Source organism: Bos indicus x Bos taurus, chromosome 17 (assembly GCF_003369695.1).
Source record: "Bos indicus x Bos taurus breed Angus x Brahman F1 hybrid chromosome 17, Bos_hybrid_MaternalHap_v2.0, whole genome shotgun sequence".
In the NCBI taxonomy this organism is placed as follows: domain Eukaryota; kingdom Metazoa; phylum Chordata; class Mammalia; order Artiodactyla; family Bovidae; genus Bos; species Bos indicus x Bos taurus.
In genome coordinates this window covers 59,562,456-59,579,721 of record NC_040092.1, presented here as the reverse complement: position 1 = coordinate 59,579,721, position 17,266 = coordinate 59,562,456, and the positions used below count along the sequence as shown (strand labels likewise).

Here is a 17,266-nt window from a genome sequence, read left to right as displayed (position 1 = left end):
TCTCACTCCAGCCCTGTTACTAAGGATATTTGTTACCAAGACTTGGGCTGCTTTTTAGTGTATATTATAGCCCGTTTTATGAAAATATTTTTATAGTATTCTCAGTACTACTACTAATGAGCTCTTCGGGCCATTAAAGAGAATGCATTTGAGTCAGTTCCAGGATGAACCTAGAGCCAAGTAAGTTAGAGAGAAACAAACAGCATATATGAACACATATATGTGCAGTCCAGAAAAATGGTACAGGTGAACCTGTTTGCAGGGCAGCAGTGGAGATGCAGACAGACGCAAGATTTGTGGACACAGTGGGGAAAGGAGGGGTGGGGAGAGTTGAGAGTAGACTGGAAGGATATATTTATTACTGTATGTAAAATAGATAGCCAGTGGGAATTTGCTGTGTGATGCAGGGAGCTCACACTGGTGCTCTGTGACAACTTAGAAGGGTGGGCTGAGGTGTGAGGTGGGAGGGAGTTTCAAGAGGGAGGGACATAAATACACCTGTGATTGAGTCATGTTGACACACGGCAGAAAGCAACACAATATTGTAAAGCAATTATCCTGAAATTAAATAAATTAAAAAAAATATGAATGAGCTCCTCTAGCTAATTAGGTGTATCATATAAAGATGTGTATTAAGGTGCTATAAAAAGTAGACACTTATGGGCCAATGTTTTTTCTTCAATACAGGAGTGGGTTGGACAAGTGGAAATAAGTGCCCTTTCTCTTATGTACAGGTAAGCCCTGTAATCACATAGGTAAACAAAAATAAAGCCAGTGGGAAATTAACATGTTCCATTGTAATGGAGTTGTTAAATAGCAGAATCACTTAACAGACCTTCTAGAGAAATGATTTCCTGCTTTCTCAAGGCTGGTAGCACTGAATGGCAAAGCAAATTGAATGGCAAAGGCAGAGCACCGTATTGTCAGTTTTACAGTTTTTTGTCTGTTAGCAGATCAGGTGAATGCTGTATTTTTTCTTTTCAAAATGTCTTTATAAATTTCATCTCCACGCTTTCTGTGGTTTTGAGGTCTACTTTTAGAATTATATCTGAAGTTATATATAAAATTATATTTAAAATTTTACTTGTTTAAAAGGATACTTTTTGCTTAAGTATGTTGCAGCTTGGTTACCCATTACTGCCTTTTGTTTACTGCTGTTTCTAGGTGCCTAGAATGTTGCTTGGTGCACTTGACTCTTGAGTGAGTGAATGAATGAATGACTGAATCTCAATTTATGAAGTGTATTTCATCAGAAATAATTTCTAAATGTTTTTTCAGGAAAGATTTTATAATTTACCAGAAACCAAATGTTTCTCCTTCACAAGTAACTGAAAATAATTTTCCTGAAAAGGTAAGAATTGTTCCAAGTTTTTCTAAAGGATTTAAGTAAAGGAACCACTCACTTGCCATCTTGACTGCCTGAGCTATAATTTTTAAGTGACTTTTTTTTTTTTAAGTTCTTATTAATCATTCACAAGTTTTGTTATTTTGTATTTGTTTTTCCGTACAAATGTTGAACTCTGTTGTGACATTTTATTAGAGAAAAATAATTGAGATGCCAGTGTATGTGATTAACTAGACTGTACTGTTTTACATCAGTATATACATTAGATAGAAAAATAACTTGTGAAAATAGGTTCTACTGCATCCAGAAACACTTAACTGTGATATATTTCCCATTACAGAGATAGTTTACTGGCTACGGTGTTGTTATCTAGTCACAAAGCAGAAACAACTGAAAAATTATGTAAAGCCTAGAAAGGGGTGGCGGGGGGAACACCATGATTCATTACTAGAGAATTTTGTTTTCATGATCTGCATTGGGTTATCCAGCCCAAGTTGAAGTGTCTCGTCACCATGTTTATGGTGGCAGGGGGCAGGGAGCCGAGGTAAATACGCCTTTGTAAGGACTCGTGGGTGTCCAAGGTGCCTGGCTCTGGATCTGGCCTTTACAGTGTAATTTTTGGAACATGACGTAGTCTAAGCAAAGTCAATGTGTGTTGCTCTTTGCGTCAGTGATCGATTATTTAGAAGGTACATAAAGCTGTAAAGCAGAAAAAAAATGTACTTTTGATTCTGCTTCTTAGAGGTAAGCATCATTAAAGTTTTAGAATATTTTCTTACAGTCTTCTAACCCTTCTCTTGCAATAGTTGAAATCATTTGTTCTTACAGATTGTGTGTGATTTTTGTGATGCAGTAAGCGTTTCCCCAAGTCATTAGGAATTTCTGATTCCTTGGCTTTGTAACATTTCAACATACGGATGTACCATGACCACATTACAGCTTTAGGTTACTTCTAAAACATTCTACCTGGAAATTTGTTTACTAGTAACTCAGAGATATTAGAGATGGAAGTAGCTGTGTAAGTGTTGTATGTGAAGGGCTGAAAGGTGTATTCTGTTTTTCCCTTTCAGGTATTACTGTGTTTTTCAAATGGAAATCATTATGATATTGTCTATCCCATAAAGTATAAAGAGAGCTCGGCTATGTGTCAGTGTAAGTATCACCCTTGCATTGGTATAGAAATTTTCTTCCTAAGCTTTATTGTCTTACGCAAACAACTCAGGGCAGATACACTGTTTTGTTGTGTAAAAATATATTTCTGAGAACTTTAGGTTACCAAAAATTTTAATACTCTAGTAAAAACTTGTTTCCATAGGAAAAAGGTGCTAAGAGATTAGAGTTTGGCTTGTAAATGTGAAGTTATATTTTCCTGTGGTAATTAATATCATTAATAAAGATTTGAATGTTTATAAAGCTTTTAGTGCATAGCTTGAAAATCTCAATGATTCAGGAAATCAGTATTTGATTGTATTTGTCACTTGACCAGGGTTTCTTGACCTTTTACTATTAAAATATAGGGCACATAATTTTTTGTTTTGGGGGTTGTTGTGTGCCTTGTAGAATGTTTAGCATCTATTATGCCAATAGTGGGGCTTCCCTGGTGGCTCAGATGGTAAAGAATCTGCCTGCGATGCCAGAGACCCAAGTTTGGTCCCTGGGTCAGAAAGATCCCCTAGAGAAGGGAATGGCAATGCACTCCGTAGTCTTCCTGGAGAATTCTGTGGAAGGGGAGTCTGCGAAGTTGCAGAGTTGGACACAGCTAAGTGACTGACCTTCTGACATGCCAGTAGAGCGCTCTCTCCCGTGTGACAACCACAGATGTCTCCAGACTTTGCCAGGTGTTTCCTGGGAGGATAAAAGCCTCTCCACCTCTCGCAGTTGAGAATTACTGCTGTGGCAGTGCCTTCCTCCCCTCTTTATTTCCTTTATCATCTGTTCTGACAAGGTGCACATGACCCATACGAAGCACTGTGCCGGGCATATGACAGCCTCTTCTCCCCTGTTCTTTAGCTAAGGAGGACCAGTAAAGACAGCACATGACGCCTACCTTTTCAAAGCTGGAATGTCCAGCTTTTGATTGACTGGGAGAGGCAGAGAACATAGCCCAGGATCTCAAAACAGATCAATTTACAATTTTATATTACTTGTATTTAATGTATTGATGTATTTAAAGCTAACAGTAATACAAAAAGGTATCACAGCTGTGAGCCAGGGGTGATGAAATTCAACACGCCCAGTGAGCAGTGACTTAAGTGTGGTTGTACACACTGTGCTAAGTCTCTGCATCTGCTTTCATAGTTAATCCTAGCACGGTGAAGTGCTCTCATTCCAGCTGTTCACATCAAGAAACTGAGAACCAGAGAGACCGCACAGCCTACCCAACCTGAAGAAGCTCAGATGGAAAACTTAAGGAACACCAAGTTTGCTAGAAAGAAGATACCTTTTCATAATGGACTAAAAAGAAACCATTGTAAAATGTATTCTCAGCAACCACTGAAGCATATTGTGACAATGTTTCTGCTTTACAGAAAGAGGAAAACAAAAACAAACCCACACTCCAGAAAACAGAAATATCTTACCAAATGCTCAAAACCTCTACATGGAGTTCAGGACTCTCATTTGCTTTAATTACAGCAAACCTTACCAAAACAAGTACACCAAGAATCCATCACAGTGGTGTCTACCCCTCAAACGAGTCCCCAAGAGACCCCCTTTCTCACCATCTTGTATCTGCCTCAGTATCATCCAGACAACAGGCAGTGATAATTTTGAACTAACTAACTGCAAAGACGGGAGTCTAGTTGGTCTCTAGGTAATTTTCTGATTGAATTGTGTTATTGGTCATAAGGTGTTAGAAGGTATTCAGTTAAGGTTTTAGGAGCCTGGGCGCCTCCGTTTTATGTTAGACGTAAAATTCATGCTGTGTAACATCTCTTTCTTGTTAACTTCAGCTCTGCTTTATGAATTGCTGTATGAGAAGGTATTTAAAACTGACGTCAGTAAAATCTTGATGGGCCTAGATAGCTCTGAAGTAGCGGATGAAGACAACAGTGAAATATCAGATTCAGAGGATGACAGTTGCAAGTAAGAGTGGCTTTGTCCTAAAGTACCTTTGTAGTGCCATACGAGGAAACAGTTCCGTAAACGTTTTTGTACGGCGTTGCCTCACTTAGTGAGGTATTATGGTATTTCTAAAGTACAGCAACGTGCAGCAGAAGTTTCTTTTTTCCTGCCACTGCTATTACTTCATTTCTATTATGGGACTGTTTCTTTCGGAATTTGGTTTTTTGTTTGTTTTTGTTAAGCATCTATTTTTATTTCTATGTAATCATGCATATATCTCTGAAATAGATTTGGTTCTACCTGTGTGTGTGTGTGGAGGGTGGGGGGCTTCTCTCATAGCTCAGTTGATAAAGAATCCACCTGCAATGTGGGAGACCTGGGTTCGATCCCTGGAGAAGGGAAAGGCTACCCACTCCAGTATTCTGGCCTGGAGATTTCCATGGTCGCAAAGAGTTGGAAACGACTGAGCAACTTTCACTTCATATGTGTGTATATCCTAGAGTTTTCAGGTTAGGCTGTCAATTGCTTACATAACCAGTGATGAAAAATGGCCATTTTGATTTCCTTGACTTTCTTTTATTGTTCTCTTTCTTAGATAATGCCTCCCCTTTTTATATAATACAAATCCAAAGTTGGAATATAAGTATATGTAAACAGCTCTGGATAATAATGTTATTTATTTATGTTTGTTTATGGTGTGATTACGGAGAAGGTAATGGCAACCCACTCCAGTACTCTTGCCTGGAAAATCCCATGGACGGAGGAGCCTGGTAGGCTGTAGTCCATGGGGTCGAGAAGAGTGAGAAACTTGCTGAGCGACTTCACTTTCACTTTCATGCATTGGAGAAGAAAATGGCAACCCACTCCAGTGTTCTTGCCTGGAGAATCCCAGGGACGGCAGAGCCTGGTGGGCTGCCGTCTGTGGGGTCGCACAGAGTCGGACACAACTGAAGCGACTTAGCAGTAGCAGCAGCATGATGTGAATAAACACCTTTTAACTTAGAGTCTGAAACTTATTTTTCTTTTCCACTTAAGACATACAGGGTAGTGGCTAAGAGCTTGGGCTGTGGACATTCTGACCTGGTTTCATTCCTGGGTTCCTGCCAACTAACTGAACTTAGGGCAAGTTGCTTAAAGCCTCAGTCCTATAGATATAAATGAGGATATGTCAGTATTTCTTTAAAGTAGATAATTTATAAGAATGAAATGAGATGTACATGTGCAATGCACAGCCCAGTTCTAGGTATAGTGTCCAATGTGTATGAATTTTTATCAATGATACTAAGAAATGTACTTTGTGTTCTAAGAACCAATCGGTTTCATCCTCAGTGAAGCTAAAAGTATATTATTCCTTTTGTATGAGAGTATGAAAGTATCCTATGATACATACTGTGAAACTAGAGGAAGATGAAATTAAAGCCTCAGGATATCTAATTCTTTATTAAAGACTTATAAAATATATCCCCTTGTATCTGTAATTCCAGGCATTTCTTGAATTAAATGGTTGATCCTGATTGAAAGTTTGATTGACCACTGTTTCTACATAAGAAAGAAATGAGTCAGATTAAAATCTGGGTCTCCCATTGTAAATTAATCCTAGAATTGATTAAGGGGCTTTGCACAGATGGGAATTGTGCTACATGGTTTTCTCCAGGTGCCCAGTGTGATTAAGGCATGTTATGGAGCATACGAGAAGTTGGGATGGAGAATGATGATTCACTTGTTTAACTTATCACCATGAGTTGATGTGGGGGGACTTGAGCACATACCCTGTGCTTGGTGCTGCTGATGGCTTTAGCAAAACTGGGTCTGGGATGGCAGCTGGCAGGTGAAGTAGGTGAAGTATGGAGTAGAGGCTAGTAAGCTTGTAGAAGTTTGCCAGGGATGGTGTGTACATTGTCGTGATCAGTTTTCATTTTTATATTGCATTACTATAGCCCTGGGAGCATGGAAGCCTTTCTGATGAATTTTTTTGTTGCATTATTAGGGTTTCCTTTACTAGTGTCATGTCTGGCTTAGGGAAGACAAAGCTTCATTTAGGGGAAACTGCTCCATAATCATGGCAAGACAGATAGGCGCGGTATGGTCATGAGAAAGCAAGGATGCCGCTGTACTTCTGTGCCTGGATTCTTTTCACATTCGTATTGATGAATCTGGAAGCATCAGCAATTAGGGTGCTTTTTTAATCCAGACTCTAGATAGTTGGAGTCTCTTAAATATTGCTGCATTTAGGGGTGTGACACCTAAAGACTAGAGATTGGTTTATGAAGGAGGAGGAATTATATGCCAGAAGAATACAGGTACCTTCTCACCCAGTCACCTGCCATCACTGCCCAGCCTCACCAGCCTCTTGGCTGCCCCAGGGTCTTTGCTCTTGCTTCCCGTCTGCTTGCAGTACTCAACAGCCATATGGTTTGCTCTCTTGTCACCTTTAATTCTTTATTCAAAAACATATCATTCTTTATCCCATTTTTTATTATTTGAGCTAGGCCTCAACACTAGTTTTTCTACGTTTTTCCCCCCAAAGCACTTAGCAGCATTAATGATGACTGATAACTTATTTAGCTTGTGTCTACTTTCACCGGATTGTATGTCTTGTAGTGGAGTATTTTGTTTGATGGAGCCTCATCTATTGATGGACTTTGCTGGTGGCTCATTAGGTAAAGAAGCCACCTGCCAATGCAGGGGACACAAGAGATGCAGGTTTGATCCCTGGGTCTGAAAGATCCTCTGGAGAAGGAAATGGCAACCCACCCCAGTATCCTTGCCTGGAAAATCCCATGGACAGAGAGTAGTCTGGCGGGCTACAGTCCCTGGGATCACAAAGAGTCGGACACGGCTGAGTGCACACACATACATACACACATATCTACTGATATATTTCTGAAAGGAAGTTTTTACATTAAGTGTTTTTATAAACTCAGTTACTGTATCATCCCACATTTCATAGTTTATTTCTGTTCCTCTCTTCTTGTTGATTAAGTCAGTACAAATTAACAATAAAAATGTTTGACTGGAGAAGGAAATGGCAACCCACTCCAGTCTTTCTGCCTGGAAAAGTCCATGGGCAGAGGAGTCTGGTGGGCTGCAGTCCTTGGGGTTATATGACTGAGCACGCATGCATGAGGAGGGTGGAGGAGATGGGTTGGTAGCAATAAACTGGTAAACTTAAAGAAAAAAAAACTTTGCCTTATATGCATATACACATACACACATGTATACTCTGTATGTGCTTACATATACATATCCACACTTCCGTTTGTTTGAGCTCCTTGGGATACAGTTTTGACTTTGGACTATAACTCTGAGATTTTTCTCTGAGGTTAGAGTAAGTGAAAAATGTGTGTGAACATTTTTGTACTCCTAATGATACCTGTATTTCTTCCTTTGTAGGAGTAAACCTACCACTATTAATGATGTGAATGGATTTAAAACTTTGTCAAGTGACCAGGTATTTTTATTTAATGGTTTTTAACTATCTCTTCAATATAAGAAAGCATACAAGTTTATAGCCTTAATTTTTTTTCTCTTTTCTGGTACATTTTCAATAGAGTCAGGATCATCTCGTAAGACATTTTTTCGGTGACTTCCTATTTTTTAAAGCTTTATTCTTTTGATTTTTCTCTTATACGTATCTCAAACACATTTTAAAAGCATTTCTTTGTTGATTGGGCTTCTTGACTTTGTTTACTTAGCATCCGAAAAGCAATGGAAACTCTCCTAGCCTTCCTTTGTCTAGAAAGGTTCTTAAGTCACTCAGTCCAGCAGTCTATAGAAATGTGGAATATGAAATTTGGCTAAAGTCTAAACAAGGTGAGTTAAAAAAAATCTGTATTTTCCAGAAATTTACTTTGAGGTCCTTGAAAATGATTACATCAACTTGATATTATGCTGATATTCTTTACAGCTCAACAAAAACATGATTATTCCATTGCTGCTGGCTTACAGTATGAAGTTGGAGATAAATGCCAGGTAAGTGATTATGTAGAGGAAGAAAAGATTTTACTTGAAATCTTATTTATTCTAATAGGAACTAAAAAACAGCTTAAGTTTGGATGTGTTGTTAATTTGCGATTTCAGAATATATTTTATCATGTATACATTTTAACAGTTAAAAATATTTAGCTTTTGAATACATTACCAAAATCATGTATATCTAAAACTGTGTGACCCTTCACATGATCTTTAAAGCAGTTCAGTCTTTGATAGTACTTGCTTCAAAGATGTAGCAGTAACCTTTTAGATTTTTAGATATTTTCATTATAGCTGGCAGGTAATGTACTGACATTGATTCAGACTTGACACTACAGGTCAGTTTGGTTTATGAAAGTCATCCTGGAAAATTTTGATATAACACGTAGTTCTTTTGTTGGATTGAGTAAAAGAAAGGGAACAGTTGGAGAAGTTTTGCCTTTTACTTTGAATAAGCTGCTGCTCTGGGCTTACTCAGCTGACCGGTAAAGGGGAAAGTTGAGTTATGTCAGCGTTTCTTACATGGAGTGATCTGCACCCCTGCCTCCCCTCTAGCAATGTCTGCAGACATTTTTGGTCATTACACCTGGGAAGGTACTACTGATACCTAGTGGGTAGAGCCCAGGCATGGTGCCAGACATCCTAGAACGCACAGGACACCCCCCACCCCCACCCCCAGCACACACACAGCAAGGAGTCATCTGGTCCAAAGTATTACTAATGCCAAGACTGGAGAAACTTCTATGAAAAAATATGACTCTTTCTAAAACAAAAGCAACCCCCATACACCAAAAATATTGTTATTTGGAAGATAATTGTCATCAAGAATGGTTCTCATCAAAAAGTGTTACCTTTTAAAAACTATTTTGGAATAGCCATTGACAGATATTTCTTCTTGACTTGTGGAGGAAATAGTCATTCCTTCATGATAAAGTGGTTTGTGAAAAGTGTCTGGGGGACCAGGATTGTTTCTGGGTATCAGTGACAGACTTTACCTTAAGAACTTTGAGTAGTGTTGTGATTCGAGGGTATTTTGAAAGTAGAGGAAGAAGAGGATGTGATTCTTTCAGGGTTGTCAGAAATGTGCTCTAAGCATAGAACCGAATCTGGGAATCTTTTACTGTAGTGATTTGGGGAACTTGGCAGAGAACAAAACAGAAGAGGGCCCTCCTTCCCCACCCTTCTTAGTAGAGAAAAGAAAGTACTTTTTATACTGTATCGCTAAAATTGTTTTATTCATTGTTGTAAACTGAGCATATTTCATTTGAGCTTTCAGTTCTTGATAAAGCAGAAGGTAAAGCAGGTACTTGTTTTAATTTTTTCTTTTTTAGAGTATTTTCCTTTTCTTCTACTTGACTATTTCACTTGGATAAAATTTAATTGAAATTTTATTATGGAAAGTGTGAAGGTGAAAGTGTTAGTCATTCAGTTATGTCTGACTCTTTGCAACCCCACGGACTGACTGTAGCCTGCCAGGCTCCTCTATCCATGGGATTCCCCAGGCAATAGTACTGGAGTGGGTTGCCATTTCCTCCTCCAGGGGATCTTTCCGACCCAGGGATCAAACCCAGGTCTCCTGCATTGGCAGGTAGACTCTCTACCGTCTTTATTCTATCCTGTCTACAGAGTCTCTGACTCAAAGATGACTTTTATTTACTCAGTTCAGTTCAGTCTCTCAGTTGTGTCCAGCTCTTTGCGACCCCATGAATCACAGCACACCAGGCCTCCCTGTCCATCACCAACTCCTGGAGTTCACCCAAACCCATGTCCACTGAGTCGATGATACCATCCAGCCATCTCATCCTCTGTTGTCCCCTTCTGCTCCTGCCCTCAATCTTTGCCAGCATCAGGGTCTTTTCAGATGAGTCAGCTCTTCTCATCAGGTGGCCAAAGTATTGGAGTTTCAGCTTCAACATTAGTCCTTCCAATGAACACCCAGGACTGACTTCCTTTAGGATGGACTGGTTGGATCTCCTTGCAGTCCATGGGACTCTAAAGTCTTCTCCAACACCACAGTACAAAAACATCAATTCTAAAGCACTCAGCTTGCTTCACAGTCCAACTCTCACATCCATACATGACCACTGGAAAAACCAGAGCCTTGAGTAGAAAAACCTTTCTTGACAAAGTAATGTCTCTGCTTTTGAATATACTATCTAGGTTGATCATAACTTTCCTTCCAAGGAGTAAGCATCTGTAATTTCATGGCTACAGTCACCATTGCAGTGATTTTGGAGCCCCCAAAATAGGCTGTCACTGTTTCCCCATCTATTGCCCATGAAGTGATGGGACCAGATGCCATGACCGTAGTTTTCTGAATGTTGAGCTTTAAGCCAACTTTTTCACTCTCGTTCATTTTCATCAAGAGGCTCTTTAGTTCTTCTTCACTTTCTGCCATAAGGGTGGTATCTTGTGCGTATCTGAGTAAGCATGTAAATGCAGTTTCAATTTTAAATAAACATTAGCTTCAGAAAATCTTTTTTATTGTTCAGCTCTTGAGGAGAGGGAAGCAGTGTCCTGCTGTGACCAAAGAATGGAATCTCAGCTTGAGGGCTTGGAATGGGCGGTGCATCCCTCCGCCTCTGGCTGGTGAGGGTGACTGCTGGTGCCATATTAGTACCCGTCCCGGAGTTCTGGTGTTCTCGAGTTCTGGACCCAGTCCCCCTGTGGATGCTGAGGGCTGGCGGTACTGATAACGGGAGATGGCTTTGAGCAAGGCTGTGTCCATCTGGCTGCTAGAGCAGGGTTAGGGGTGCCCTTTGCCAGAAGGAAAGCAAAAGGCTGACTCTCCTGTCCTGATGTGCCGTTGTGTAATAACCAGCTGTGTGTTAGAGAGGAGACGATGCATCTATTTTTAGGGAGCAGAAAGGTCACATTTACATATTACAATGTTTGAAATATTGGAAAAGTGAGAAGATAATATAATTTTCATAGCAGGTGCTCGCCTTTGTTGAGCGGTTGCTGTGTGCAGGCTGGTGTCCTCTGTATGCCTCATGTGTGCCTTATCGTGCCTCTGGTGCCCGTGATGTAGAGACTCTAATCAGCCCCGTCTTGCGTATGAGCTCAGTGAAGCACCGGATAAGTTACTGGCCCGAGGTCATATTGCTGCTTGAGTAGAAAAGCGGGACCTGGAAGCCTGGTGTGTGGTGCCACAGCCCTGCCTTCAGAACCCAGACAGTTTAGAAAAAACATGGAAAAGTAAGCAAAGGAAAGTATTTTGGAAAGAGATACACAGGTCTGGAAGATCAGAGGCATTATGGTGTACTCTTTTGAACTTAGTTTTGTTTTTAACTACATATGTTCCTCTACACTTTAGTTGAAAATGAAATGGCAGTTTAAAAACGAATCATTGATGCTAAAGCATCGGGTGACTGATTTTTCTTTGCGAATTTGTTTAACAGGTTAGGTTGGATCACGATGGAAAATTTTCTAATGCAGACTTTCAAGGGGTTCACGCTGAGAATGGGCCAGTTTTGGTCGCAGAACTTGGAAAGAAGTACGTACTGTTTTCAGCTAAGGTGTTAATTCACCTTCTCTTCCACTTAGCCTGATGTAATCACGAGCATTTCTAAATGTCCCTGTGTATTTGTGAATTCAGTTAAATGTGTTGCGGGTGTATACAGAAATATACTTTTTTAGATCTCTGAAAAATAGTTTGAGTTCAAATTTAGTGTTTATGTGTTAAGGTCTTTTAAATAAAAGGTACTTACTTCATTGCTTACTGTTTAAAATGTGCCATTCTTCACTAAGGCAGTTTAGAAAATTAACCTATTGTAACTGATGCTTTGGAGGACAGGGGCAGTATTCATTTCTGATTCCATTCATTGCTGCCTTGCATGTAGTTTTCAGTAAATGATTATCTGGTGGAGTGAAATACTTGCCATGATACATTGTTACTTTAGAGCAGCTTTTGTTTCAGCTGCTGCAGCCTTTATTTGAGGGAAAGGTAGTAAGATCCACCTAGACTTTACCATGGAGAATTTCAAACATGCGCAACTGAGGGGGGTAGTCAAGATAAGGTCACCCTAGTTTCATAGCTGACAGCAGGTTTGCCATCTTTTCTGATCTCTTCTCCCTAACCCCTTAAAGCAGAAGAAAGGAGCAGAATTGGAATATTTGAAAGTAAATCCCAGATGTCACACCATTTCTCATAGATGTTGTGCGTCTGTGTGTGTCTCTAACACAGTAAGGGCTTCTCCATTCCCCATCCTTAGCTACAGTACTGTCATCACACCTCACAGAATAGTTTTCTTTCCTTCCTTATCTAACCTTTTGCTTAGATTGTGATTAAGACCTCTCAATCTTCTGTTCTTTTAGGTTAGAAAATAGGTTTTTGACCTTTGTCATTTGATTATAATTACATGTGGATTGCTGAATGCTTTGTATTTGATAGTGTGTTTTTACTATAAGAACTAAGACTGGAAATTCTTAGGTAAATTGAACATAAAAGATTTATGTAGAATACTTAAGTGCACAGTCTCAGTAGAGTACTTTAGGTTACTTCAAGTCTTTTTCTTCTTTTTAAAGATACTCACCGAAGAACCTCAAACCGCCTGCCTCAGAAAGCTGGAACACAGTGTCAGGAAAGAAGATGAAAAAACCCCCTTCGGGACAGAATTTCCATTCTGGTAGGAGCTCATCAACTTAGTCTCCTTTGGGGGAGGGGATGGTACTTGGAGTTGTTGACAATAGGAGGAGAGTTATGAAGTATTTTTGGCTTCGTGTCATAGACATGGATTACAGAGGGCCAAAGAACTCAAGCAAGCCAATAAAAGCCCCGTCAGCTCTACCTCCTCGCCTGCAGCACCCTTCAGGAGCGAGACAGCATGCATCCTCCGGTCATTCTGCTGCGCCACAGTCTCAGAAAACCTCCAGCGAGCACAAAAATCTTAGCAGAACACCCTCACAGATCATAAGGTAACCTTACTGAATGCAAGAGAGCTGGAAGTTAAGTGAGCCAGCATTTCTTATTTGCTGTGTTACATGCATTTAGAAAGTTACAATTTTTTGTTCATATACTTGTCTAAAGCCTTAATAGTAAGAGTATTGTTGATAAAATAATGTGAGGATTTCAGTTCTTCATAGTATACTCTCATCACACAAATCAAAGTAATTTTATAGTTTAAGACATTTTGATTTTTTTATTTTTCACACAACAGCAGGATACAAATTGTATTTGAGTTACCATAGATTCTAAACCAGGAGACACTGGAACATACCTAGGGACATACAGTGAGGTACAGAAATTTCATGGCCTAAAGGTATTGAAATCAATCATACAGAGTCTGTTTGCTTATCATGGTGGAATTCTACTGAAAATCAATATCAAAAGATGTTTGAAAATAACCCACATATTTTTAGAGAATGAGATGGTTGGATAGCATCATTGACACAGTGGACGTGAATTTGAGCAAGCTCTGGGAGACCGTGAAGAACAGGGAAGCCTGGTGTGCTGCAGTCCATGGGGTTGCAAAGTCGGACACGACTTAGTGACTGAACAACAGCACATACTTTGAAGTGCAGTGTGACATTTACTAAGATCTTTGACTTAGCCATTAGAAGCCTCAGTAAAAGCTAAAAGACTGAAAAACAGAGGGTGATTGCAGAGAAGAAAGCATTTTAAATGAAAAATTAATATCAAAATGAGAAATTAATTTCAATGATACTTTTATTTATTTATTTATTTTTTCAATGATACTTTTAAAACCCCATGTATTCGGAAACTAAATGTCCACTTTGAAGTGATGGGTGTGTCTAAGAAGCTAAAAGAAGGAAAATTAGAAAATATTTGTAGCAGAAAAAAAATGAAAAGAATTTATCAGAATTTTTTGCATGCAGCTGAAGCTGCTCAGTGCAGCTAAACACAGTGTGGAATCAAGTATGAAAACAAAATAATGGACACTAGCATAAAACTTTGTGAAATTTGAACAAAATCTGTAGTATAGTTAATAATACTGTATCACGTTAACTTTTTTTTTAACAACATAGTATTTCTTTATATTCTCAGGATTGGATTACTAATTAGACATCTTTATTTTTGAATGGCTTTTTTCAGTGATTTAGATCTTACCCGAGACAGATCTTTTCCCGGCACCGTGTAGTTTTCGGGTAGTCTGTAATGTGTTAAATATTGAATTCCAGCTTGCACTGCTAGTTCCCTGCAGGGTAAGGTTAGTTTTCTTTCATATGTGAACTTAAATCAGCCAAAACGGCCAGCTTGCTTTGTTCTTGTAGGTTACGACTGTTTGCGGTCACGTGTCTAATACTGAACAGGTTGTTGTGATCATGATCCGCATTCTGACTGAATGTGCAGAGGCTTGTGCTCCTGAATATGCTTCCGGGTCATGGTTTCCTGTGTTGTTGATTTTAAGTTTTCCCTAATCTGCTTTTCTTCCAAGTGGCTTATGGAGCTGTAGAGTGATTCATGTCCTTCAGAGGGACTTTGCTTGAGAAAGTGTGTCTGAAGCAGAGGCCGTCCTCTTCCTGCAGCCTTGTCCGTGTCCCCTGTGGGTGCTTGTGGCCGATACCTTCCCCATCCAAAGTCGACTTCCCCGGTTACCTGAACCGCTGTAGCACTGGCTTATGTTCTTGCCAAGCTCTGGTCTTCAGCTTCTTTATTTTTTGGCTTTTGGGCATTCCCCTTTCTTGGGAAAGTCTTTACACTTTGTCATTGAAGATGGTTCATGTACCATCTCCAGGACAGAGTTGTGGGTTTTAGGCTGGCATGATGCCCAGTACTATGTAGTTTTCTGGGGCTGTGGCAGCCTGCTACCCCAGACAGTCTTAAAACAACAGAAGTGAGTTACAGTTCTGGGGACTGGAAGTCTGAAGTCACGGTGTGGTAGAGCCCTGCCTGCCCTCTCTGAAGGTTCTAGGGGAGAATCTGTCCCAGGGGTCTCCTGCTTTTGGTGTTGTCCACAGTCCTTGGCAATCCTTGGCTTGTGGATGTAAGTCTCTGCCGCCATCATCGCATGTTCTCCCTGGGTGTCTCGTCTAGTGAGGAACCACTTACAGTGGGTTTAGGGCCTACCCTACTCCATAGTGACTTCATTTTGATGTGATTACTCTTGCTTGCAGAGACCCTGTTTATAAAGTCACATGCACAGACCCCAAGGGGCAGGACTTGAACATACCTTTTTGGGAGACACAGTTCCAATTCATAACTCAAACCAATACCTCACATCCATTACATTTTTCTTTTTACTTGAACAAACTATTTAGGATAGAAAATTGATTTCGTTCAAAATCCAAAACACTCAGAAATTTGTTCTGAGTATTCTCCTTGCCATCCCTGTTAATCCAAACTGTCTACCTTCCTTCTGCAGTTGTTGTTCAGTCACTAAGTTGTGTCCAACTCTTTGTGACCTCATGGACTGAGACACAAGGCTTGCCTGTCCTTCACCAGCTCCCAGAGTTTGCTCAAACTCATGTCAGTTGAGTCGGTGATGCCATCCAACCATCTCATCCTCTGTCATCCCCTGCTCCTCCTGTCCTCACTCTTGCCCAGCATCAGGGTCTTTGTCAGTGAATCAGTTCTTCGAATCAGCTGGCGATAGTATTGGAGTTTCAGCTTCAACATCAGTCCTTCCAATAAATATTCAGGGTTGATTTCCTTTAGGATTGACTGGTTTGATCTTCTTGCTGTCCTAGGGACTCTCATGGAGAAGGCAATGGCAACCCACTCTAGTACTCTTGCCTGGAAAATCCCATGGATGGAGGAGCCTGGTAGGCTGCACTCCATGGGGTTGCAAAGAGTCGGACACGACTGAGCGACTTCACTTTGTCTTTTCACTTTCATGCATTGGAGAAGGGAATGGCAACCCACTCCAGGGTTCTTGCCTGGAGAATCCCTGGGATGGCGGAGCCTGGTGGGCTGCCATCTGTGGGGTCGCACAGAGTCGGACACGATGAAGTGACTTAGCAGCAGCAGCAGGGACTCTGAACAGTCTTCTCCTTCTCTTTCTGCAAAGGCAGTGTTAACAGATTCTTGTGTATCCCAAGGGCAGGGATATTTTAACATGTGTAAAAAGTATGTATGTATTCATAAGCTAATTGTCCAGAAATTCTAATGAGAACAAATGATTAAAAATCAATCATAAAGAATTACCTCATGTCTCAAGGGTGGTCAGTACATACACAGCCCTGAGAAATGACCTGATTACAGAGTAATCAGGGCCTTGCATTCTTGGCATATCCAGTGATGCTGGGAAGGAGCAATGGGGGCCCGTGGTGGGTTACCTCCCCCAAAAGATGAAACTGATGCCCTTAATTGCCTAGTTGTGGCTTAGGTCTGACATGTGGACACTGACCAGACTCCACTAGCATCTGAAGTCTTCCTCACTACAGGCAGAATACCTAAGAGGAGTAAATACAGACTACCGAATGGCTGGCTTAAACGCACTTTTGTTTACCACAAACTGGATTTTTATCCAGTGTGTTTTCTAGTGGTTTATCCAGTCTGGTAGGACTTTGAGTGATCCTACAAGTGTTGTCCTTTTCTTGTTTATGTCAGGCATACATTACTTGGTGTATAAAAACACTTGATGGCAGCAGGCAGTGGATAGTGCGTAGATATGAAACAGGAGAATTTTTGACATTGTGATTGATGGTGTAGGAACCCACTTGTATTTGCAGTGAGTAAGCCTTCACGGATGTAGGTGTGAGAATGAATTTTGCTAATGTATTAAATTTAGAGACTGCAGATGATTGAATAAAGTAAGATTTTAAAAATTATAGTCAAAATTTAGAATTTTATAGCTAAATACTCGGTTTAATGTTCATTAGAATTCATCTTGACGTTATTTCTAATATTTAACAGTAATTTGGAATTCTCATTATAGAATAAAAGACGAGTGACGTTGGACATGAGACCTTGTGACCTCTCAC

General features: G+C 40.2%; 1 protein-coding gene across 2 annotated transcripts in view; it reads left to right on the top strand.

The window, feature by feature from the left end:
* OTUD4 (OTU deubiquitinase 4) overlaps nt 1–17,266 on the top strand; it is a 42,481-nt gene that overhangs the window by 11,427 nt on the left and 13,788 nt on the right. For both annotated transcript variants that reach the window (XM_027567437.1, XM_027567438.1), the window contains exons 4-13: nt 688–734; nt 1,279–1,351; nt 2,416–2,497; nt 4,297–4,429; nt 7,802–7,859; nt 8,104–8,221; nt 8,316–8,380; nt 11,782–11,876; nt 12,908–13,008; nt 13,111–13,297. In XM_027567437.1, the coding sequence (XP_027423238.1) occupies nt 688–734; nt 1,279–1,351; nt 2,416–2,497; nt 4,297–4,429; nt 7,802–7,859; nt 8,104–8,221; nt 8,316–8,380; nt 11,782–11,876; nt 12,908–13,008; nt 13,111–13,297 (959 nt within the window). The remainder of the gene's footprint in view (nt 1–687; nt 735–1,278; nt 1,352–2,415; nt 2,498–4,296; nt 4,430–7,801; nt 7,860–8,103; nt 8,222–8,315; nt 8,381–11,781; nt 11,877–12,907; nt 13,009–13,110; nt 13,298–17,266) is intronic.